Here is a 24,173-nt window from a genome sequence, read left to right on the forward strand (position 1 = left end):
GCGGGGCCGAGCAGCCTCTGCCGCTGCGGCCCATCGGGGCCGCTCCGGGCCGTCGAGAGCCGGAAGACAGAAGGGAGACGTGGCATCTTTCACTCCACCTCTGGAGGGTCCAGCTTGACGTTGAGAAATGGAAGAGTAAAAGGCACTTGGAAAGCCGGGGGAGGGCCCGGCGGGCGGGGGCGCAGGGCCCGAGGGCGGTAATGGCAACTCGGAGAGGGCATTACCGACAAGACTTCCTCCTAATTCATCTTCCACGCTCCGTGCCAGAACTGCATTTGGCCTGGTTCGCAGGGAGCGGCTGTGTGATAATGAACCCGAAGGTGTCCCTTAATTGAAGACTGAGCATTGCGGTTGGTGCCAAGAGTCGTAAATGGCGCGGGCTGGCGGGAGGATGCATCTTCTTAAATGTATCGGTAAGTACAGATGAGCGCGTGTCCCCAGTGAAATGCCCGTACTATGAATTATGGAGATCTCTCTCTCTCTGATGCAGCCTTTGACTGGGGGGAGGCGGCGCGGCCCAGCAGGAGGCAGGGGCAAGTTTGCAAGCCTATGAAATTTGGCCTCATTAACATGGCGCCCGAGGAGGACGATTTTCATCAGCAGTCTGGTGTCCTGGAAGGCTAAAGTGCTTGAAATGTACCAAGTGCAGCGGTTGGGTTCCATTAAGAAAGCTGCGCGGTCATCGCGGAGCGGGCGGACGGCCTGCGGGGGCGGGGGGCGGTGCCCAGCCTGTCTTCGAACACGTGCCCGCCGCCGCCACACGGGCACCCTGGGCTCTGTTTTCATCAAGGTCCCCGACGAGCTGATCCCGGCCCCACCCGGAAGTTGGGCTGGCGGAGGGGAGGTTCGCCACTCAATGTGTGTCCATCAGTACCCTTGGCCTCTCATCACACAGGGGGCGGAGGTTCGAGCACGGTGGCTCCCACCTGTAATCCCAGCACTTTGGGAGCCCAAGGCGGGAGGATGGCTTGAGCCAGGAGTTCAAGACCAGCCTGGGCAACGCGGCGAGACCTCACCTCTACAAAAATAAAGCAATTAGCCAGGCATGGAGGTGCGCACCTGTAGTCCCAGCTGCTCAGGAGGCTGAGGCTGAAGGATCCGCTGTGCCCATCAGGTTGAGACTGTGGTGGACAGTGATTGTGCCACTAACACTCCAGCCTGGGTGAAGGAGTGAGACCCCGACTCCAAAAGGCAGCGTTGTTCCAGGGTCCCTTGTGATATCCTACAACCCCCACGGCAGGGTTGGCTGGGGGACAGGGGCTGGTCTGAGAGGAGGTGGGACCCAGGGAGCCGCAGCTTCTGGCTGGCTACAGCCCCACTGACTCCGGGGCCCCACTGCCGGTCCACTGGGGCCCAGCTGGGGTTTTTTAAGGCGGGCTGGAGCTCATGTGCCTGGTAGATGCTTTGAGATTAATGGCCAGAAAGTGGCTTCACACTCAGTTCCACAAGGGGCTAGAGGCCCTGGGTCTGTGTCTTGTATGGGGTGGAAGGGTGAGGACAGCCCTCTTGACTCCCGGAACAGTGGACATCTCAGCTGTCCTTTGTCCTGAGGGCTGTTCTGTAGCACTGCCAAGGGGGTTCGGGCCCTTTTCAGACACCTCCTTCATGACGGACTCCGCCTCCTGGGAGGTAGACGGGACACTTCTCCCCGTTTTACAGATGAAGGCTCAGAGTCAGAGGCTGTAGCCTGTCCTCAGTCACACGAGTATGGAAGGGTCAGCTCTGTACCAAGTTCTTTTTTTTTTTTAAGTAGAGACAGAGTCCACTATGTTGCCCAGGCTGGTCTCGAGCTCCTGGCCTCAAGCAATCCACCCGCCTCAGTCTAAAATAGTGGGATTACAGGCATAAGTCACCACGCCCAGCCTCTGTGTGATGTTCTATGCTGCACTGGGGGTCTGTGCAGTCGCCAATGAGTGAGGTAGTTGACAGGATTGGGAGCTGGTCTTAAAAGCTGATGTTGGGCCGGGCTCGGTGGCTCAGGCTGTCATCACGCGCTTTGGGAGGCCGAGGTGAGTGGATTGCCTGATCCCACAGGTTCGAGACCCGACTGGGCAACTTGGTGAGACCTCATCTCTATAATAAATCAAAAAATTAGCCGGGCGTGGTAGCGCGCATCTGTAGTTCCGGCTACTCGGAAGGCTGAGGCGGAAGGGTCGCCAGAGCCCAGCAGGTCGAGGCTGCGGTGGCCCGGAGCGGCCACTGCACTCCAGTCTGGTCGATAGAGTGAGACTCCAACTCAAAAAAAAAAAGAGAAAAGTATTAGTGTGTGTGGTCAGACTGGGAAGGGATTTGTGAGGGGAAAGGACAGTGTGCGTAGTTTTCAGGTTTCCAAGTTAGGTGACGAGGTGGGTGATAAAGCCACCACCTGAGTGAGAATACCGGCTCAGGAAAGAGAGCAGGAGTAAAGAAGAGAAAGGGTGAGCGTTTTGGAATACTATGTAGAGATAGAAGCATCTCATATAAATTGGCTAATGAGGTTGCAGATCTAGACTCTAGAAAGTAATGAGATTATTAAAGCATCATCATCATAAAAGTCCCAAGACTGAAAGTGAAGTCTTAGGAAAGAATATGTATGTAGTTAGGAGACATGTGGATCAAGCAGGGAACCCTAGGTATTACCATCGTTGGAGGAGGACAGCAAAGGAAGAGAAGCCTCCACAGAAGAAAAAAGCCAGAAAAATAAAGACAAGGTTGTGTCACAAGGCGAGTAGAACTTCTGAAAAGGGCTTATTTGTTGCAGCAGAAATTCTCTAAGTGTTGGAGAATGTCGGTTGCATTTCTTCCCCCCCCATACATACGGAAACAATAACTGCATTTCTTGATTAGACCCTTGCCTGAGTGTAATTCCATCATAGGGACCAAAGAAGCAGCCATATTACATTGGGTTATAGGGTAAATGGGAAGTTATGACATGCAATCAGGGGAGTAGATCACTCAACTTTTGATAAGAAGTAGAGAAGAGGGAGGTGTTACTGTAGCTAAGTGGGTGGTAGCATGGATTGTGGGATTCTGTGACCTGTTTACTTTGTAAAATGTTTTGATAATAAAATTGGAAATCTCAAGCCTCTTGTAGAGGCTTCTAAGAAAATAGACATCTGAAGTTTTGTAATACTTATTGAATGCCCCTTTGCTACCTTATTATTATTGAGAATATACTTCTGGGATTTTGTTGGAATTTTTGTGAAACTATTGTTTAAAAACACATGAGTAAACCCAGCATGGTAGCTCACACCTTTAGTCCCAGCTATTGGGAAGGCTGAGGCAGGAGGATCGTTTGAACCCAAGAGTTTGACTCTAGTCTGGGCAATATAACAAGACCTCATCTCTAAAATAAATAAATAAATAAACATGTGATTGACCTTTTTTTTTCTCCTTCCCTTAGTTATTTTCATCTGTCACTTTTGAAATAGTAGAAGAAAGTAAGGTAAGACCAATAATTAAACCACCAGATTCTAAAAAATATGAAAACCTGATATTTAGTCTAGATTTTTGCATAAGTGGGAAGGGCTATCAATGGATATTTATTGTCATAGGATAAGGAATTTCACCCTAGAGACACTCTGGGGCAAATAGTAAACATAAAAATTCTTGGTAACTATCAGTATAACTCCACTGGCCAGATGTGGTGGCTCATGCCTGTAATCCCAGCACTTTGGGAAGCCGAGGTGGGCAGATTGCTTTAGCCTAGGAGTTTGAGACCAGCCTGGGAAACATAGTAAGACCTCAACTCTACTAAACACACACACACACAAAACTCACTCCATTATACTCCTATATTTGTGAAAATTCATTGTGAATTTGCCTCCAACTAAGATATTGAAATACTTTGTTGCAGCATCTGTAAATTATATTAAAAGTGGCTTTGAGTTTATTGAATGTCGTTCCAGGCCCCCAGAACCCGGGCAGTGAGGAATGTGAGGAGGCATGCTTGTTCTTCCATCATCAAGATGTGTCGTGACTACCCCCAGCTTGTGCTGGTAAGCTACTGGACCCTTGCTGGGTAACCACGAAGGCCTGCTAAGTTTGGTTATATTTCTTTGTAAATCTATCCCTCATCCTATTTCACATAAGGGGAAAACTAGGAACTGTAGCTTTGTATAGAATGAGCATTCTTGAAGGTGAGTTCTTCCTCCCTCTTCTTAGTAATGTAGTCAGAAATGTATATTCTCTTCTCGAAATATGAATAGTTTTTTGTTTGGGGGGTTTTTTTTTGGGTTTTGGTTTTTGTTTTTGAGTCGGTGTCTTACTCTGTCACCCAGTCCAAAGTGCAGTGGCCTGATCTTGGCTACCACAACCTTGACTTGCTGGGCTCAGGCAATCCTTCTACCTCAGGCTTCCAAGGAGCTGGGACTACAGGCATACACCACCACACCCAGTTAATTTCTTGTAGAGAGAGGCCTTACCATGTTACCCAGGCTGGTCTCAAACCCTTGGTCTCAGGCAATCCTCTTACCTCTGTCTCCCAAAGTTCTGGGATTACAGGCATGAGCCACTGCACTTGGCTATAAATAGTTTTTATCCATATGGATTACTAAATTTATCCCTGTAAATGTACAACTCAACTCTTTACTATGTGATGTTCTTAATTTCTATTGTCAAACAACGTGCCTAATCTTGAGAAACCATATGCAAATCACAACCCTTTTTGGAGGGTTTACTAAAGAAATTTGGCATTACTCCAAATTACAGATTATCCAGAACTTTTTCCTCTGAATGCACAGGAGTTGTCTCCCGGTGTAAATAACAAACGCATCTTTGTCTGTGAAGATACTGTAAAGTTGATGTAGAAAAAAGACAAATCGTTTTCACAGTTGTTAGTATGGAAAAGTGCAGTGATCCAAATACTCAAGACAAGGACTCCTTTCTGCCTAAACTGCCTTGCTTATTCAGGCAAAAGAAGAACATTATAACAAAATTACTAAACAATAACCTTATTAAGTTAACTAAGTGATGACCTTCCTGAGACTGCCTTGTTTCTCTTTCTTCTTAAGTAACTCAACTCTCCATAAAAGCAGACCTTCACCACCTTCACTACCTCTGACTTTTTTTCTTTGTGATCTACAGCCTAACTTTGACATGCTTTATAACCATGTGAAGCAGCTTCTCTCCAATGAGCTACTCCTGACACAGATGGAGAAGTGTGCCCTCATGGAAGCCCTGGTTCTCATTAGCAACCAGTTCAAGAACTACGAGCGTCAGAAGGTGTTCCTGGAGGAGCTCATGGCACCAGTGGCCAACATCTGGCTTTCTGAAGACATACACAGGTAGAGGAGAGCCTTTGTTCTTGACTGCACTTGAGCACCCATTCTGCTTTAAGAAGTGTGCCCAGTGTGGGCATGGGGCTAAGGATATTGAGGTATTTTGGCACTATCAGTGATATCTGAAGTTCTCTAAAAGCGGTTTTTTGTCATCGAATCTCTGAAAATATCACCTTGCTGTACAGAAGTATGGGGGAGGGGATAGGAAATGAGGAAAAATAGATCGTAGGGTTGTGAGGGCACAGAGTGAGACTCCTGTGGTGTCAGCATTGTGGCCCCAACACACTTAGAGAAAGGAGAACAGCTAGGAAGGGCCATGCAAAGTAGCAGCCACACAGATGCTCATCTGTGGCCATGTAGTAGAGAAATTGTTTTCTTCTTATTATTCTCAAGCATGTATCTTTTTTTAATTCTTAAAGTGTTGTTATTAACATTTGGGAGTGGAAGAGGAAGTTTAAGCCTTCAAATGTCTACTGACAGTTAAGATTATTAAACTCTTCTCTCTATAAAAACTGTTCTTCAGGGCCAAATAATCATAGCCTGATAGCTCCTATGGAAGAAACTGTCCTTGCTTAAAATCACAGTATAACTTGTCTTTCCCCCTCCAATCTTCAGAGTGCTGTCAGATGTTGATGCTTTTATTGCCTATGTCGGTGCAGATCAGAAGAGCTGTGACCCAGGCCTGGAAGATCCCTGTGGCTTAAACCGTGCACGCGTAAGATTTTCTTGGGAATGGGAAGTTGCATTGGCCATGGGGTAGGAATAGGATGTTGTCTTTGAACAAATTCTCATAGATTTGCTTTTTTCTATACTGATGAGAAACTGGGAGTCTCCACTTCCCTAAGTTTCTCCTTTCTTTTCTTCTTTAGTCTTGAATTCTTGAGTTAGTTCCCACAGCAGAGCAGATGGTCTTTTCTATGAAGTCATTATTTTGGCTTTAAGGATCTCTAAATAGCTCTGAAGACTGAAGGTGTAATGAGGAAGTAGGTCAGAACTTGGTCAGCAGGGTGAGTCCTCCCTGCCATTGCTCTCTGGCATGTAACGTCCTAAGTGATGGCCAAACTTGGAAACCTGAGGTTTTTCAGTGCTCTGCTATTCAAATAAGCATCATTTCTAGCTCCATTATGGCAAAAATCATATTAATTAATTTGGCAAGTAGCAGGTTGGTCGAGAGTGCCATGAGAGGGGATTAAGGCACTAGCTGTCATGGCCCATGCTGGAGGATGAAGCGTCAACTCAAACAAGATGAAATGGTGGCAATTTAAGCACTTTGCTTTGAAGCATATCTTAGCTACCTCCTAGTTAGGGTCCTGTCAGTGGGTAATTGCAGTCCCTAGAAAGACATCCTCATGAAAGGGAAGTTTCCAGAGCCTGCCACTGGTCCTGAAAATGGCAGTGAGAGGATCCCTCTTAGACTTGACCTTAAAGGAAGGGATAAGGATCCCACAGGGGTTGGGGTGGGGAGCAGAGGGTCTTTTCATTCTCTCTAGCCTCTGCATCTCTTTTGCCATAGTCTTGAATATATCTAGCAGTACTTGTGTCTTTTCTTCCCTTTTATGTTTACCTGTCATTCTTGTTTCTCTATAGATGAGCTTTTGTGTGTATAGCATTCTGGGTGTTGTGAAACGAACTTGCTGGCCCACCGACCTAGAAGAGGCCAAAGCTGGGGGATTTGTGGTGGGTTATACTCCCAGTGGAAATCCAATCTTCCGGAACCCCTGCACAGAGCAAATTCTAAAACTTCTTGACAATTTGCTTGCCCTTATACGGTGAGTCATAATAGTGGGTTTTCTCTGATGTTTTTTACATTAAGAGTTTTTAAAAATCTGTTTATACGTCTTCATGTCCTAGTGGTGGTAATGAGGGATGAAGTCTTGCTTTTTTCTGGCGGGGGTCTCTTTTTAAAAAAAATAGCATCAGCTCTTACTTGCATAATTCTTGCATTCCATGTGAGCCCATGGAGGCCAGTCCCCAAATGACTTTTCTCATTTTGAGCCTCCTCTGTGTTCTTTTCCCATTTATATGTCCTCACTACTTTTACTTTTACACTTTTGTTGTAAAGGAATTGTTCACTAGGAGCAAAACAGTTACTTTCTATAGTGGTGCTTCTCTGGGTAATATCCATATGGGTTAATCTGAATTTATCAGTATTGACTCTGAGTTCAAATGGACCAAACATCCACTGGCCTCTGCATCCCTTTTACCATAGTCTTGAATATATTTAGCAGTATTTGTGTCTTTTCTTCCCTTTTATGTTTACCTGTCATTCTTGTTTCTCTATAGATGAGCTTTTGTGTGTATAGCATTCTGGGTGTCGTGAAACGAACTTGCTGGCCCACTGACCTAGAAGAGGTCAGTGGAAAGTATGGTACATTATTCATCTGAGTTTGCTAGAACTTTGGTTCTCAAAGCCAAGTCCAAAGACCAGTAGAATCAGCAATCACCTGAGAACTTGTTTGAAATGCAGAATTGGGGTTCCATCCCAGACACATTAAATCAGATTCTGCATTTTTAAGAAGATCCCCAGGCAGCTTATATGCACACTGATGATTCAGAATCACTGTTGTAGATTACATGAGTTAATAAGTGGAAGTAGGTCAGTATAGGCTCATTGGTTGCTAGATGTATGTTTGATAGCATGGGGATGCTCTCTAAAGAGAAAAACAGGTTTTTGATAGAATTTCATTCTTATTGGCCAAAGCACTCTCTCCCACCCTTTTTTTAAAATTTGGGTTAGAGTCTCTCTGTCACTCAGTGACACAATCACTGCTACTACAATCTAGACCTCCTGGGTGCAAGTGAGCCTTCCATCTCAGCCTTCCAAGTAGCTGGAACCATAGGCACATGCCACCAAACCCAGCTAATTTTTTGGATTTATCATAGAGACAAAGTCTCACCAAACTGCTCAGGCTGGTCTTGAATCCCTGGGCTTAGGCAGTCCTCTTGCCTCCACCTCCCACAGTGTTGGATTTACAGGCATGAGCCACTGTACCTGGCTATGAGTGTTTTTTGTATCTCACAGGATTTCTAATTACAGGTTAGAGCTTTGTTCCAGTGCATTTTGGCCTCTTTTCCTGGGAGTAAGAACAGTTTTAACTAGGGAAACTCATGTCTCAGGGAAACTCCTGGGAATAGACACCCACGACCCACAGCCTAAGGTTTTAAGTTAATAGTGACCAAATTGGAAGGCTAGAGTGTCTGATAGAGTTGTCATTGTGGACATGTCTGTGGAAGTAGATATTTTGTTGTGATTTCAAAAGAAGGAAAGAAGTCTCAGTAAGAAAGTATGACTTATGTTGAGAGGATAGTAAAATATTTAGACAAAGAAAGGCTTGTTTCCAGACTGTTTTTAAAACCAACATGTTCTTTTGCAGCTAGAGACATGTGAGAGTGAAGGAAGTTATAGGTTAAAATATGCATCGACTAAGCCTTTTTAGGCTTAGTGGCCAGAATCAGTGTGATAAGAACCCAGATCTTGAAACAAGGTTCATTCCTGGTTAGGTAAGGAGGCCTCAAAACAGCATATGGTCGTTATCTTGATATTTTTCTAAGAGTTCAGTGCTTTTAGAAAATTCCAAGCCGGGCTTGGTGGCTCAGCCTGTAATCCCACACCTTGGGAGGCTGAGGTGAGTGGATTGCCTGAGCCCACGGGTTCGAGACCCACCTGGGCAACTTGGAGAGACCTTATGTCTACAATAAATCAAAAATTAGCCAGGCGTGGTAGTGTGCGCCTGTAGTTCCAGCTACTTGGAGGATCTCCGGAGCCCAGCAGGTCAAGGCTGCGGTGGCTGGGAGCGGCCACTGCACTCCAGTCTGGGAAACAGAGTGAGACTCCAACTCAAAAAAAAAGAAAATCCCAAAATCAATCAAAAGGTATTTGAAAAATGTTGACTGAAGCTATTAGAGTTTTTCAGGGGTTGTTTTAGTAAATTTTTTTCATTATGTATGAATAGTCTAAATTTTTTAGTAAGTTTTATCTTTAAGTATAACATACATACACAAAAGGGCACAGATTACGAGTGTTTGAAGATGAATTTTCACAAAGTGGACACATCCATTTAGTTGGCACCCAGATCAAGAAGCAGTCTTACCCAGCACCGCTTTTCAGTCATCACCTCAAGGGTAACAACTTTTTTTGCCTGTTTTTTTTGTTTGTTTGTTTTTTTCAAGGCAGGTCTTGAACCCGCGGGCTCAGGCAATCCACTCACCTCAGCCTCGCAAAGTACTGGGATTACAGGCTGAGCCACCGAGCCCGGCCTTTGCCTGGCTTTTAAAAATTTTATCTAAATGAAATTAAAAGTATGTACTTTTTGGTGCTCAGTATTTTGTTTGTGAGATTCATCGTTTCATCCATGTTGTTGCATGTAGTTAGGGTTTGTTCATTCTCATTACTTGTGTGATATTCCACTGTGTGAATATGCTATAATTTGTCCATTCAGTATGATGACCTTTTGAGTCCAGCAGGTTGAGACTGCAGTGAGCCATGATCATGCCACTGTACTCTAGCCTAGGCAACAGAGTGAGACCCATGAAAAGAAAGGGGCCAGGTGCAGTGGCTCAATGCTGTAATCCCAGCACTTTGAGAGGCTGAGGTGAGAGGACTGCCTGAGCCCACGGGTTCGAGCCCAGCCTGGGCAACATGATGAGACCTCATCTCTACAATAAATCAAAAAATTAGCACATGCCTGTAGTTCCGGCTACTTGGAAGACAGAGGCAGAAGGATCACTGGAGCCCAGCAAGGTCAACACTGGGGTGGCTGTGAGCGTGCACACTACACTCTAGCCTGGGTGACAGAGTGAGACTCCAACTCAAAAAAAAAAAAAAAAAAAAGGTTAATTTTATGTTATGTGAATTATAGCTCAATAAAAAAAATCTTTAAATAATAATAAAAGTGGTTCTTTGAAAATACCGATAACATTAGTAAATTTAAAAACTTAAGGAAAAAAATGGATTAACTTCCAGGGAGAATACAATTTATCCTAATTCAAAAAAAGAAAAAACCTAAAGAGATTTAAACTTCATATTTATTATACTGGTAGTTAAATAACTAAATTAGACCCAAAAAACTTCAGGTCTTGATGATTTTACATATGAATTCTGCCAGAACTTCAAGGATCAGATACTTTATTTCTTAGACAGACTGTTCCAGAAAAATAGAAAAATACAGTGCTCCACAACTCATTTTATGAGGCTTACCTTATTTACCTTGATGCTAAAAACCAGACATTGACCATACCAAAGAGGAAAACTGTAGTCCTATAACACTTGCAAACGTAGAGGTAAACATTCCAAATAAAAAACTAGCAATATGAATCTACTAATAAGTCTTTTAATATGGCCACATTTATATTGTTATTTCTTAAAATATTACCAGTAATTATTTAATATCATTAATATTTAATCAGTGTTCAAATACCCCCAAAATATCTTACTTTTTTGTTTGACTCAGGATCCACACAAGGTTTATACATAATATTTGATTGAGATATCTTTTTTTTTTTTTGAGTTGAGTCTCACTCTCTCACCCAGGTTGGAGTGCAGTGAGGGGCTCACAGCCACTGCAACCTCGACCTGCTGGGCTTAGGCAATCCTTCCACCTCAGTCTTCCAAGTAGCTGGAACTACAGACATGTGCTACCATGCCCAGCTAACTTTTTGATTTATTGTAGAGATGGGGGTCTCACCAAGTTGCCCAGGCCGGTCCTTGGCCTCCCAAAGTGCTGGGATTATAGGCATGAGCCACTGTGCCAGACCGAGATATCTTTTAAGTCTACATTTTAAGTCCCTACCTTCTTTTTTATTTATTTGTTGAAAAAAAACTGGGTTTGTACTTGTAGAGTTTCAACTTCTAGAGTTGAAATTTGCTTATTGTGTTTCTGTAGCATTGTTTGACTACTTCTCTTTGTATTATGGTTTACTTTTCTATTTTTTTTTTTTTTTGAGTCAGAGTGTCACTCTGTTGCCCACGCTGGAGTGCAAGTGGCATGCTGTCACAGCGACCGCAGCCTCGACCTGCTTGGCTCAGGCAACCCTTCTGCCTCAGCCTTCCAAGTAGCTGGAACTACAGGCGCAAGCCACCATGCCCAGCTGATTTTTTGATTTATTGTAGAGAGGAGGTCTCGCCAAGTTGCCCAGGCTAGTCTTGAATCTCTGGGCTCAGGCAACCCTCTCGCCTCAGCCTCCCAAAGTGCTGGGATTATAGGCATGAGCCATCGTGCCTGGCCTCTTTCTGTTTCTTATAAGTAAATAATTAGGTCTAGAGGAAGAAGGGTTGGCATTCTCTATAGCTTGAGGACCAAATCCAAGTCTCCACATGTTTTGTAAGTAAATTTTCATTAGAACACTCCGTACCCTTTTATGGAACTTAATCTGCTGGTGTGCTTCAGTGGCAAAACTGAATAGACAAGGACAGAGACCATATAGCTGGCCAAGCTTAAAATATTTATTATATGACCCTGGTCTAGAAAATTGATCTGATACCAGTTCAGTTTTTTAGCAGAAATCCTTCATAGGTGATGATGAGTTCAGCACAATAGTAAAAGTGCCTAGAAAGACTAAAGTATGTGAGACAGATTAATTTATGGCAGAAGTAATACCAATCAGAGAGGAAAAGATATTCAGTATATGATGCAGGATCAGCTGGCTTTCCATGGAGAAAAAAGGTTCCTAACTGTCACCATACATGAAAAAAAATTAATTTAAATAATATAATTTAAATAAATTTAATTTTCTTTGTAGGTAACATCACACTGATACCCAAATTGGATAAACATTCGTAACTTTAATTTAAAATAATTTAAATAAAAATAAATATATTAAAACCCAAAAAGTGAAACTTCTAGGCCACATTTATAGCATTAGGATAGTGAATGACTTTTTTTTTTTTGACTTAAAACAACAAATTTATTATCTTACAGTTCTAGAGGTTGGCAGTCTGCAATCAAGGTGTTAGTAGGATCAGGCTTTTTTTTTTTCATCTTTAAATTTTTTATTTTAAAATTGTGGGGTACAATTCAAGGTTAGGTATACAAATATTCATTGTGCGGGGACCCTTGTTGATGAGGTGTGTCCCCATGAATGACTTCTTAAACAAGACAAAAAGTTAAACATGGGCTGAAAGGATCTTTTCAGTGTGCATCTTAAATATTTAACCTTGTTAGAGTCTGTTAGGTTTGAAATTTTTTATAATTACCTTTAAAAAGAAACATAGGTAGTTATGTTCTCACTCTGGCTATTGATTGTTGAGTGGGGCCATTGCTGTGAGCAGGAGGAGTACTATGGACAGCAGGTGGTAGATCAGGCCCACAGTCCTTGCTCCTCAGTCAGACAAAGCCCATAACTGCTCAGGTCAGTCATTTTGGTGGGGAACACGCATGTGTGTTGGGAATTGTGTTCCTCTAGGACTTCTCTGTTCCTCAACAGTTGTTGCAAGGTCTATGCTCTTGGAATGGAGATAAAACATTAAAAAATGGGGCATATTATCACTTGCTTTACATTCCTGCCTATGAATCCATAATGCTCACATTTCTTTCCATCTCACTGGTAGTCAGAAAACTCCTGGGTGTGATAAGGCATTATCTCAAGTCTAAAACAATTTTGCTTTCTAGCTTCAGGCTCTTGTTGTCTCAGAATTTGGTTCTCATGTTGATTCGTCTTAGGTGTTGTATACTGTTTAATCTATACCTAGTAGCTTCAAGTGCATTCCTGTCTCGAGAGAATATGCAGATATTTATACCTTCCTTTCTTTCTACTGCTAGGAGTATTGTTGATGGGTAAATCCACCTAAGTGGAAGTATAATATCACTGAATTACAAGTTATAACCCACTCTTTCCTTCTGCAGAAGACTAGGAAAAGTTCACATAGCATCCTTGTTTCTTTCAGAACCCACAATACTTTATATGCACCAGAAATGCTAGTCAAAATGGCAGAGCCTTTCACTAAGGCTCTGGATATGCTTGAAGCGGAAAAATCTGTTATATTAGGTAAGAAATATGACCTTTTTTCTCCTAAGTTCACCTGATCTCTAATGGGCTCCTTGAGTAGCTTCAGTTTACCTTATGCCTCTTCCTCCTTATCTGGCACTACCTTGACCACTGATTCATTCAGAAATGCCATTGTGGAGTTTCTACAGACACTACAGGAACAAGTGTATTTACCTCATTATTCTACCATACAGAGAAAGTCTTCAGAGGCAGTTTTCTTTGTTTCCCCTATTAACCCCTCTTTCATTTTGTCTTTTTTTTTTGAGTCGAAGTCTCACTCCGTCACCCAGGCTGGAGTGCAGTGACAAGTTCACGGCCACCCCAGCTTTGACCTGCTGAGCTCCAGTGATCCTTCTGCCTCAGCCTTCCAAGTAGCCAGAACTGCAGGCGTGCGCTACCATGCCTGGCTAATTTTTTGATTTATTGTAGAGATGAGGTCTCACCATGTTACCCAGGCTGGTCTCGAACTCCTGAGCTTGGACAATCCTCTCACCTCGGCCTCCCTAAGTGCTGGGATTACAGACTTGAACCACTGTGCCAGTCCTAACCCCTCTTTCATTTTAGCTAGCAGGTTCTGATAGGTGTTAGAGCCATTCGATTATAAATAAACCATGACTTTTAATCTGAAGGATATTGGTGTATTTTCTTACCTTTCTTATATGTATATTACAGACGTTTTTAAAGGAATAGATTTTTTTCCCCCACAGGCTCAAACTCCTATGCTCAAGCAATTCTTCCACCTTAGCCTCTTAAGTAGCTGGGACTACAGGCATGCACCACCTTGCCTACCTAATTTTCTTTATTTTTTGTAGAGATGAGGCCTCACTATGTTGCCTAGGTTGATATCGAACCCCTGGGCTTAAGCAGTCCTCCTACTTGGCCTCCCAAAGTGCTGGGATTACAGGTGTGAGCCACTATGCCCAGCCTTAAAGAAATTGATTTTAAGCCATGTCTTCCAATTGTTATATTGATTAGAATGTTGCTTTAACTCATTTTTCCTGATGAAAATAACTGTGCAGTTATAATTGTGATAACTGCTATGAAGGCAAGTAGCAGGAGTCTGTGAGTGTTTATTGGGAGACCTACCCTAGTCTTGGATGGGAGTCAGTGGGTTGCTCCCCAGTGGACACTAGGAGGATGAGCAAGAAATAGCCAGGTGGGGGCAAGTGGAGATGCTGGGCATTCTGGACAGTCACAGTATCAGGTGCAAGACCTGAGGGAGGCAGGAGAGAGCTTGACATGTCCAGGACATAGAGAGGTTTGACTCATGTGCTGGAACACAGAGCAAGCTTGGGAATGTAGTTGGAAGTCAAAGCTAAAAGCATAAAAATGGTCTAAACCTTGTGTTCATCTCTGAGACTTCAGGCTAGTTCATTATCACAGCCCCCATCATGTCTCTTCCCAGCTGTAACCTCTGCCTGGGCCTGGTAGGGTCATGCAATCCAGTGAGCTTTCCTCAGCTGTGAAGTTGACCAAAGGAAGGGTGTTAATTTGCCTTTTCAGAGCTCATGGAAAAAGTGCTATAGAAAAAAGTGACCAGACAGACTAAAATGGAATCATTCTGTCTTGTAGCTTCTGACTATAAGACTTGTACTATAGGCCAGGCACGGTGACTCACACCTGTAATCCCAGCACTTTGGGAGGCCAAGCTAGGAGGATGGCTTGAGGACAGGAGTTCGAGACCAGCCTGGGCAATGTGGTGAGAGACCCCATCTCTACAAAAAATTTTATTTTTTTCTGAGTCAGAGTCTTACTCTGTCGCCCAGGTTGGAGTACAGTGGCATGCTGCTCATGGCCACTGCAGCCTCCACCTGCTGGACTCAGGCTATCCTTCTGCCTCAGCCTTCCAAGTAGATGGAACTACAGGCATGTACCACTATACCCAGCTAATTTTTTGATTTATTGTAGAGATGAGTCTCACCATATTGTCCAGGCTGGTCTCAAACCCATAGGCTCAGGCAATCCTCTCGCCTCAGCCTCCCAAAGTGCTGGGATTATAGGCATGAACCACCATGTCCAGCTTACAAAAATATTTTAAAACTAGCCAGGTGTGGTGACACACTTATAGTCCCACCTATCTGAGAGGCTAAGGCGAGAGGATTGCCTGAGCCTAGGAGTTCAAGGCAGAAGTGAGCTAGGATCATGCCATTGCACTCCAGCCCAGGTGGCATAGTGAGTGAAACCCTGTCTCAAAAAACAAAAATTTGGCCATTGCTATGTCATTGCAGCCATTGCCCTGCTAGACTCTGGTGTGGCCATATGCTCTTTGAGCTGTGGCTGTCACCATGCTTCCTAGCTTTGGCCCCCTCCCCTACCTTGGGGAGGTAAATCTCTTTCTCTCTGTCTCTAATTGACTTTTTAATAAACTACATTTTCTAATCTTAAAAAACAAATTCTTTTGAATTGTCACTGTTTGATTTGGTATAAGCCGCATCTGGCAAAACCCAGGTAAAGGAGTACTCAAGTCCAGTCTGAAGTTCTTGATAATTAAATAGCTTTCACCTCTCCCTACCAAGAAAGTGTAACAAATCACATGGCCACCTCCTTTGCATTTCTAGCACACATACCTGCATACACCTGCCTGCTGTGAAATGTTAGCTAGTTGAGGCTCCTGAGAGCGGAACCGCATGTTCCTGACCCACGTTTCTCTGTAGGATTACCTCAGCCTCTCTTGGAACTCAATGACAGTCCTATCTACAAAACAGTCTTGGAAAGAATGCAGCGTTTCTTCTCCACCCTCTATGAAAACTGGTAAGGAACCAACACTGCCTCTCACTGTTGTCTCGTAGAAATGTATCATATGGGAATGGCCACATGTTGGATTTTTGATCTAGAATTCTAGTGTACAGGAAGGTGAGGCAATAATTTGACAGCAAAGTAATGGTTCCAGTATCAGATCAAAAGGAACAGCCTGCTTTCCAGCATTTGCTCTTTTTATAATTGTCATATGAACCTCACAGTCCTAGCCATGACTTGATGTGTCATGCCTAATTTGTCTGTTTCTAGTGCATCAAATGATGAGACCCAAGAGAAGGTAAGAGTGGTGGGAATGCATTTGCTCAGACTCCTCACTGCTTGCAGCCTACATCTCATGGGTCAGTGGCAGGAAGCTGGCCAGGATTTTGTCTTTGAGTCCTGGTTGTGGGCTGGGGAAGTAACTGGACCTTACGCATACCACAGCTAAGGCTTTGGCCTCACTAACCAAGTGCTTTAGTCAACAAAGCCAATGAATCCTCCACATAAACCCATGTTACATAGTAATGAAAGCTACTGTTGATCTTGACTATCCACATCTAGTTTTAAAAAGATGCTGTATCTGCACGTTCTCTTAAGGAGTAAATGCAATTGCCTTTCCAGCTGTAGGCTAGAAATGAAATTCTTGGGGCAGTCAGGGCTGGCAGAGTAACAGATGTTGGATTTGCCATTGCCACTGATATTTTTTTCCTTACAGTTTTCATATTCTAGGGAAGGCAGGCCCTTCCATGCAGCAAGATTTCTACACTGTGGAGGACCTTGCCACCCAGCTTCTCAGCTCAGCTTTCGTCAACTTGAACAATATTCCTGACTACCGACTCAGACCCATGCTTCATATCCTTTCAGAGGTCCCTGGGTAACCCAGAAGGTCAGAAGATTGGAGACAGGAGCCAAAGGAGGCAGAGCTGCAAGGAAGAGATGGGATTTTGTATCTAAGTGCATCATAATCTCATTAAAAAATGGAAATACTGAAGTAAATTCCAGAAAAAACATGAAGGCAGTCTAGGAGGTTCTTAAAAGCTCTTTCTGCTATTATAAGTCTTTCCTTAGAGACAAGTCTTTATCTTCTCATTTCTTGGAAATATGAAAGATAAAACTTTTGTCCCTTTTCTACATCTTGTCAGGTGCTTCCTTTTAGAAGAAGCACTTTAATGCTTCATTCTCATTCAGACCCTTTTTTAAAGTTTTAGTCTTCTCTGAAGTTATAAGAATGATGAGGAAGAGTTTATTACAGGGGTTTGTCCTCCTTTCTATATTTTTTCTTCCTACTTTTAGGGCAGCATAGTGACCATAATGTGCAGCCTGGGATAAAGGACAGTTAAACTAAAAATATAATGGAACTGAGTGTTGACACAGTTTAGAATTTTAGGAAAAGAACTTGAAGATTTTTCCTTATTAACACAGGATGCTTTTGGCATCTTTCAAATCCTTTAGGGATTGATTGACTGTGCCCCAGGATGCAACCTGCCACCTGGCAGGTGAGGGGTGTGTGCTCATGTGCTAAAGTTTCTTAACCTGCTGCAGCACGGGTCTTTGTAAAGCCTCTGGTGCTCTTCTGCCCCCCGGAGCACTATGAAGCCCTGGTGTCTCCCATCCTTGGACCTCTTTTCACTTACCTCCACATGGTAAGAGATGGGTTAGAAAAGGGGGAGCAAAGGATATTTTTAGGATGGGTAGCCATTTTTAAGCCTTGTAGTGTCCCCTAGCTCTGCCTGGCTGGCTCGGCAGAGCTCCCCCCAGTGGACTGTCCATGCTGCAGTAGATTGAATAGCCCCTGAGGAACTAAACTGATTGCCACTGACCACCTTCAGATAGATTCTGCTCCTAACCTCCTGTTAGGAGAGGTTATCAGGGGAGTGGGTCCCCTAGGTATGTTTCCCTGACTCTGGAATTAAGCAAGGGGACCAGCTGAGAAGAGAACAAATGTGTCTAGAGACCCAGGAATTCTAAAAATGATGTTAATTCTTTCCAGGCAAAGAGGTAATTGATATGCTACCCTTACTCATTATGGACATAAGAGAGGTTGCAGAAGCTGTATATGTTTCTTGTTTTGGGGGGATTTTTTTGAGTCTAACTCTGTCTCCCAGACTGGAGTGTGGTGGCACGCTCACAGCTACCGCAACCTTGACCTGTTGGGCTCAAGTGTTCCTTCCACCTCAACCTTCCAAGTAGCTGGAACTAGAGGCATGCACCACCATGCCCAGATTGTATATGGTTTTTAAACTTGTGATGGCATCTTCCAAGGCTGTCATTGATACCTGAAATCATCCTTGGCTAATTTTAATCATGAAGTGATCCTCATATATTATGTGTTCCAACACTCTCCCCAATTTAGCATTTATTTCCTTTGTGTTTTCCCAGAGGCTTTCCCAGAAATGGCAAGTCATCAACCAGAGGAGCCTGCTGTGGTAAGGAATACCCCACTCTTCCTGGTGGATGAGCTGGTAGCTAGGTTTGGGGTGGGGAGAGGGAGCAGGCAGGGAGTCTGCTGTCCCAAGGCTAGAATAGCAGTGAGTTAGTCTTCTCAGCCTAGGTGATAGATGGCTTGTCTGGATAGGCTGTGACCATCAGGCAGACTCTGAAGTCAAGCCTTCAAAGGTGATGCTGTTACCCAATTACCTGTATATGCCATCCATCTGGACAGAGTCACTAATAATATGTCCTTCAGTGAGTCATTCCCAACTTTTACCTAGAACATAAACCTGAAGGAGAAGAAGGTGGGCACAGAGGGTCTGGTTAATGTCACTGCTTTCCTTGTCCTTCCCTTTTCTTGTACTCACATGCAACTTGGCCCCCTGGTTTTCTGTAGTGGAGAAGATGAGACTGTAGATGAAAACCCAGAGTCTCAAGAGATGCTGGAAGAACAGCTGGTGAGGATGCTAACCCGAGAAGTCATGGACTTAATAAGTAAGTGGCATGTGGGAACCACGAGATGTACAGAATAATTTTCCTGGGAAAAGAACTGGTCACCCACCTAACGCTATGGGGGCTAGATTGATGCAGGGATTCATGTTTGCTGCAACACTGACAGATGAGTAAGAAAGAAATAACTAGATAGAAGCTAGGTAGTCCATAAGCCTAAGGACATTTTATGAATTGTGAGTTGAATTCTACCAAGGCCAGAATATGAGGAAATGGTCTAAAATAGCAGGAAGAATTTGGATTACTTCTTGACTTTGTCAAAATAGGGAAAATTTTAAATTCTTGGACATGAAAGTTTTTATTTTTGGAAATATTGAAGGAAATGGTACTTGGTCATTTAATTTGTCTGAGATCCAAAGTAGGCCAGAGATGTATCAGACATCTCTCCCAGTCACTTACTCTCAGAGAATTCTATAATTTCCCTTTAACTAAATGACTTTCAAGAAGGATCAAACCACAATCCAGTCAAGGTCATCAGAATGCCTATATGTCTATTGGTGAAGCTGATTTTTGTGCCTTGGACGGTATTCCCACCTTCCCCCCACCCTGCCTCACCTGAAGGTTTGGAATCAGTCAGCCTGAGGTGGCTATTGTATATGTTGTCCTCCCTTCACCCAGTAACCCTGTTTTCTTGCTTTAGCGGTTTGCTGTGTTTCAAAGAAAGGTGTTGACCACAGTACTGCTCCCCCTGCAGATGGAGATGGTAAGTGAGCCTGTTGTCTACCCTTGGAGGTCTGCTCATAGGCTCCTAAATATTGTTTATTTTATAGGTCATTTCCTGTAGAAACTGTTGAGAAACCTAGAGTATAGAAACCTAGCAGTCTGGTGAGGAAGAGGCATCCTACATCTAGCTGTCGTCTGTGCTGGTCCTCTTGCTGTGTTTCTCCATCATCCTCCTACCACAGAGCCTTTGCACTTTGTTTCCTCTAGAATGATTTTCTCCCAACTTTATACATGGTTTCACTATATACATGGTCCAACTATATACACTGCTTCACTCAGATGTCACCCACTCCAAGAGATTTTGCATGACCAACTTATCAAAAATAGCAATCCCAGCTGCTCTGTTTTTCCTCTTCTTTATTTTTCTTCATAGCACTTATCACTCCCCAACATTATGTTTTCATTTATATGTTCATTTATTACCTGTCTCCCTCATTAGAATGTAAATGCTCATCAAAGACTTTGTCTTATTCCTTTTATCCCCAGTAACAGTCAGTGCCTGTTACAGAGGGGAATCAAATATCAACAACAAAATAGCCTGAGCCTTCGCAGCTTTTTAAGTTAACTGTGCAGGAGCTCCCTTGTTTCCCACATGTATGGGCATCACTAAAAGGTCTAGTAGGGGTGGAGGTGTGACTGGCCAGCAGTCAGCCTAGGATATTGAACTTCTCTGTGTCTTTTGGGCTTCTATCAGAATAGAAACCTTTTCTGTTTTGAAAGGATGGAGCTTAACATTCTGCTCTCTGCTTACAGATGAAGAGATGATGGCCACAGAGGTGACCCCTTCAGCCATGGCAGAACTTACAGACCTGGGCAAATGTCTGATGAAGCATGAGGTGGGTGGAGCAGGCAGGTGATACTTTTTCTCCTTGCCCAGCTGGGACCCAGCATCCACTTTTCTCACTCTATGATGCCATCAAGAGTTTTCTCATACTACTCCTTTATGTAAGCTCCTGGTTCCCAAAGCCTCTAGAAAAAAGCAAGGGAAAAAGCATAAGGCCATGGGTTCTCCCTTACCAGCGCGGGCAAAGGCTCTTAGAAAACACACTGGCACGGTAACGTAGATCCCTGGTGTTAAGCCTCCCTGGCTTGAGCTCTGTCCTACACATGGATCTTCTCATATTGTGTTTTTCCCCCCTCTTTTTGACTGCCTGATGTGTGAAAATAGAGGAAGTAAACTTACTTCTCTTCAGTAGTTGGTTTTATCATTTTCCTGCTTACCTATTAAAACTCCAGCTCCCAAGCCAGGCGTACATGTGGTAGTCCCAGCTACCCAGGAAGCTGAGGCAGGAGAATCACTTGAGCCCAGGAGTTCAAAACCAGCCTGAGCGGCCGGGCTCAGTGGCTCAGCCTGTAATCCCAGCACTCTGGGAGGCCAAGGCAAGTGGATTGCCTGAGCCCGTGGGTTCAAGACCAGCCCGGGCAACTTGACAAGACCTCATCTCTACAATAAATCAAAACTTAGCTGGGTGTGGTAGCGTGCGCCTGTAGTTCCGGCTACTTGGAAGGCTGAGGCGGAAAAATTGTCAGAGCCCAGAGGTTGAGGCTGCAGTGGCCGAGAGATGTGCCACTGCCCTCCAGCCTGGGTGACAGAGTGAGACTCCAACTCAAAAAAAAAAAACAAACCTGAGCAACATGGCAAGACCTGTTTATAGAAAGAAGAAAAACCACACTCCAGCTTTTGATGTATTCGTCAGAAAATTGTGCTTGTTTTCTCATTGTAATCTTTCATTCTTTCCTGTTCAGGATGTTTGTACAGCACTACTAATTACAGCCTTCAATTCTCTGGCCTGGAAGGATACTCTGTCTTGCCAGAGGACGACCACGCAGCTCTGCTGGCCTCTCCTCAAACAAGTATGGTTATTCATCCCTTTCCCCCACTCCTCATAGAAGGTTTGGGTCATGCAGATTGACCTTATCATTTAGAAGAATTGGGGTGCTGCGGTCTTCGGAGAGGCCCCCTGTGGCCCTGAGCACAGCCATCTCCCCAGGTGCTGTCGGGGACACTGCTCGCAGATGCCGTTACATGGCTTTTCACCAGTGTGCTGAAAGGTTTACAGACACATGGGCAGCACGATGGGTGCATGGCTTCCCTGGTCCACCTGGCCTTCCAGATATACGAGGCACTGGTGAGTAGGGAGAGCATGGGGGCAGGATGGCTGCAGCTTCCTCACTCACCGCCTGCTCTCAGTCTCTCAACCCTTCTCCTAGATATGAGCATCTGCCACATTGCTAGTGCTCCTGAGAGGCGGGTGTGGCAGGGAATGCGGGAGGTGACTGTGTCTTAAGCTACATGGAATAAGTTTGTCCCCACTTATCAGCGCCCCAGGTACCTGGAGATAAGAGCTGTGATGGAACAAATCCCTGAAATACAGAAGGACTCTCTGGACCAGTTTGACTGCAAGCTTTTGAACCCCTCCCTGCAGAAAGTGGCTGACAAGCGCCGGAAGGACCAATTCAAACGCCTCATTGCTGGTTGCATTGGGGTAGGTCATGCACCTTCATTCTTGCACCCAACCCCCTTTAGACCATGTGTGTGGGCAGACCATCAACAACTGTAGTTCTTGACCATTATGGTGAGATGATCTTTAACCCACTACTCAGGGCCCAGCATTAGTTCTTTTTCATTTGTTTTCCACAGAAACCCTTGGGAGAGCAGTTCCGGAAAGAAGTTCACATTAAGAATCTTCCCTCACTTTTCAAAAAAACAAAACCAATGCTGGAGACTGAAGTGCTGGACAGTGAGGGGGGCGGCCTGGCCACCATCTTTGAACCCTGAATCAAGCTTGTGGGCATCCCTCCTCGGCCTTTATTGTCATCTCTTCTTCCCTTTGTAGCTGATCTCTAGGCCCTTCTTGCACTGCCACCTCACTTTCCGCCATTGTCAGCCTGGAGCGAGATCCAGGTCTGGAGCTGGAGAGAGTGGGCCCTGTGCAGGGCCAGAAGTAATTACACTAAAGTATCAAGAAAGGGAGTTAGGGCTCACACCATTCTGTCGCCATGTCCCAGGTAGTTCCCATTCTACTTGGAGTTTTGGCTTTTCCAAGAAAAGCTAGAGCAGAGCAGCCCTTCTCCCCAGGCCCTCCCACCCCCATGCAGCCACACTTGTGCTGAACGGTAACTTGTGGTGCTGTGCCCAACACGGCAATTACCCGGGCTCACAGAAAGGGCTCAGCCCTCGACCGCTTGTGCTAGAGTTTCTCTTGGACCACTGCAAGTCCCACTGAGCCCCCTTGCTGCTGGGCTGGCAGGGATCCTTCCCCACCCCCCAGGAGCATGTCTGGTCAAATGCTAAGTGCTGAAGTGAACTGGGCCCATTCCCTCAACTTTGTTTTGGGCAAGACTGTGGTTATTTGGTGGGATCCATGGTACAGGTTACTACTAAACTCTGGGCACAGTATCAAGTGTAGTACCTCCAAGGACCAGGGCTGGGCAGTCTTTAGTGTTCTCTAACATCCCCTTAGCTCACATCTTGCCCTTCCATTAATGACCTCTCTTCATCTAGTTTCCCCAGCCTCAGGGTCCACTCAGGCACAAGAGCCACAGTACCCTATCTAGTGTCACATGACACCATTGTCATCCAAGGATAATCCAGACCAACTAGGCTGCATCTGTGACAAGCAGCTAGTAAAGCCACTGGTCTCTTTCTAAGACTAGCTGAGTCTAGGTGCCTTCCAAAATCTCATGCTCTTCAGGTCCCTGGTTACTTTTCTCAAGGGCCGTTTCCAAAAGAAAAGAAAACATGCCTTCCCATCACAACCTGTACTGTGAGTCCATTCTAGTGGTCACTGGAAAGCCCTGTAAGCAGAGGGCATGGATATGGGACCTAGACCTGAGGTTATTACTGGCCATAAGGCAGGCTTAACTCATAGAAACCACAGTGTGACCCTATGCTTTGCAGACAGGCCTTCCATCCAATCCTAACAGGAGGGTTCCAGTGAGAGAACTAGAGTGGACTGAAGCTGCAGCTTCTAGCTGATGCAGGCCACAGGCAGGGTCAGATTGACAACAGGCACAGCTGGGGAGGCAGAACTTGGAGTCTCATGTTGCTGTGTCTGCTACACAGACTGCTCCCTCTTCCCACGTGGTGCTGTGGTTTCTCTTGATTGTGAAGGCGATCTCAGAGCATTTCCCTCCAAACTTGATAGCTGCCTACTCCTATGTCTGGTTGGGGCTGTGGAGGGTATGGTTGTATTTATTGTGTTGTAATATTTTTAATATCCTGTGACTTCATGCTAGAAATTTTCTATTGTTTATAGAAACTTTTTGTAGAAACATTAACTCTAAAGCACATCAGCATGCCAGTAAAAATCTCAATTTCATACAGAAAGGGCCCATCTGCCTTTTTGAAATGAGTGATATACTCCAGGGTTACTTCCTCATGCACATCCTGCTAAGGGGACTAGACAGGAAGAACTGTGACTGATGGAACTGATTTGTCGAGCTTTCTGAAATGTTATGCCAATTAGACTGGGATTTCTATTCCTGACCCCCTAAGCTAGGTAGCCCGTACCATGCTCAGTGTCTTTCATG

General features: G+C 44.5%; 1 protein-coding gene across 2 annotated transcripts; it reads left to right on the top strand.

Annotated features, from left to right (window-relative positions):
- Positions 1–3,372: 3,372 nt before the first annotated feature.
- XPO5 (exportin 5) lies at positions 3,373–23,970 on the top strand. Of its 2 annotated transcripts, XM_021714157.1 has the most exons (18): positions 3,373–3,424; positions 3,888–3,977; positions 5,065–5,264; positions 5,874–5,973; positions 6,128–6,265; positions 6,846–7,027; positions 13,141–13,241; positions 15,896–15,992; positions 16,693–16,829; positions 17,523–17,620; positions 18,357–18,403; positions 18,805–18,902; positions 19,558–19,620; positions 20,394–20,476; positions 21,387–21,494; positions 21,632–21,769; positions 21,962–22,126; positions 22,282–23,966. In XM_021714157.1, the coding sequence occupies exons 6-18, from the start codon at positions 6,846–6,848 to the stop codon at positions 22,417–22,419; spliced, it is 1,455 nt and encodes a 484-aa protein (XP_021569832.1). In that variant the 5' UTR covers positions 3,373–3,424; positions 3,888–3,977; positions 5,065–5,264; positions 5,874–5,973; positions 6,128–6,265; the 3' UTR covers positions 22,420–23,966. The 2 variants fall into 2 exon arrangements, with proteins under 2 accessions (XP_021569832.1, XP_021569831.1); XM_021714156.1 differs by lacking the exon at positions 6,128–6,265 and having other exon boundaries at positions 22,282–23,970.
- The last annotated feature ends 203 nt before the right edge of the window (positions 23,971–24,173 follow it).

The sequence above is a fragment of the Carlito syrichta genome, unplaced genomic scaffold (assembly GCF_000164805.1).
Source record: "Carlito syrichta isolate Samal-C Ts95f unplaced genomic scaffold, Tarsius_syrichta-2.0.1 Scaffold305282, whole genome shotgun sequence".
Taxonomy (NCBI): Eukaryota; Metazoa; Chordata; class Mammalia; order Primates; family Tarsiidae; genus Carlito; species Carlito syrichta.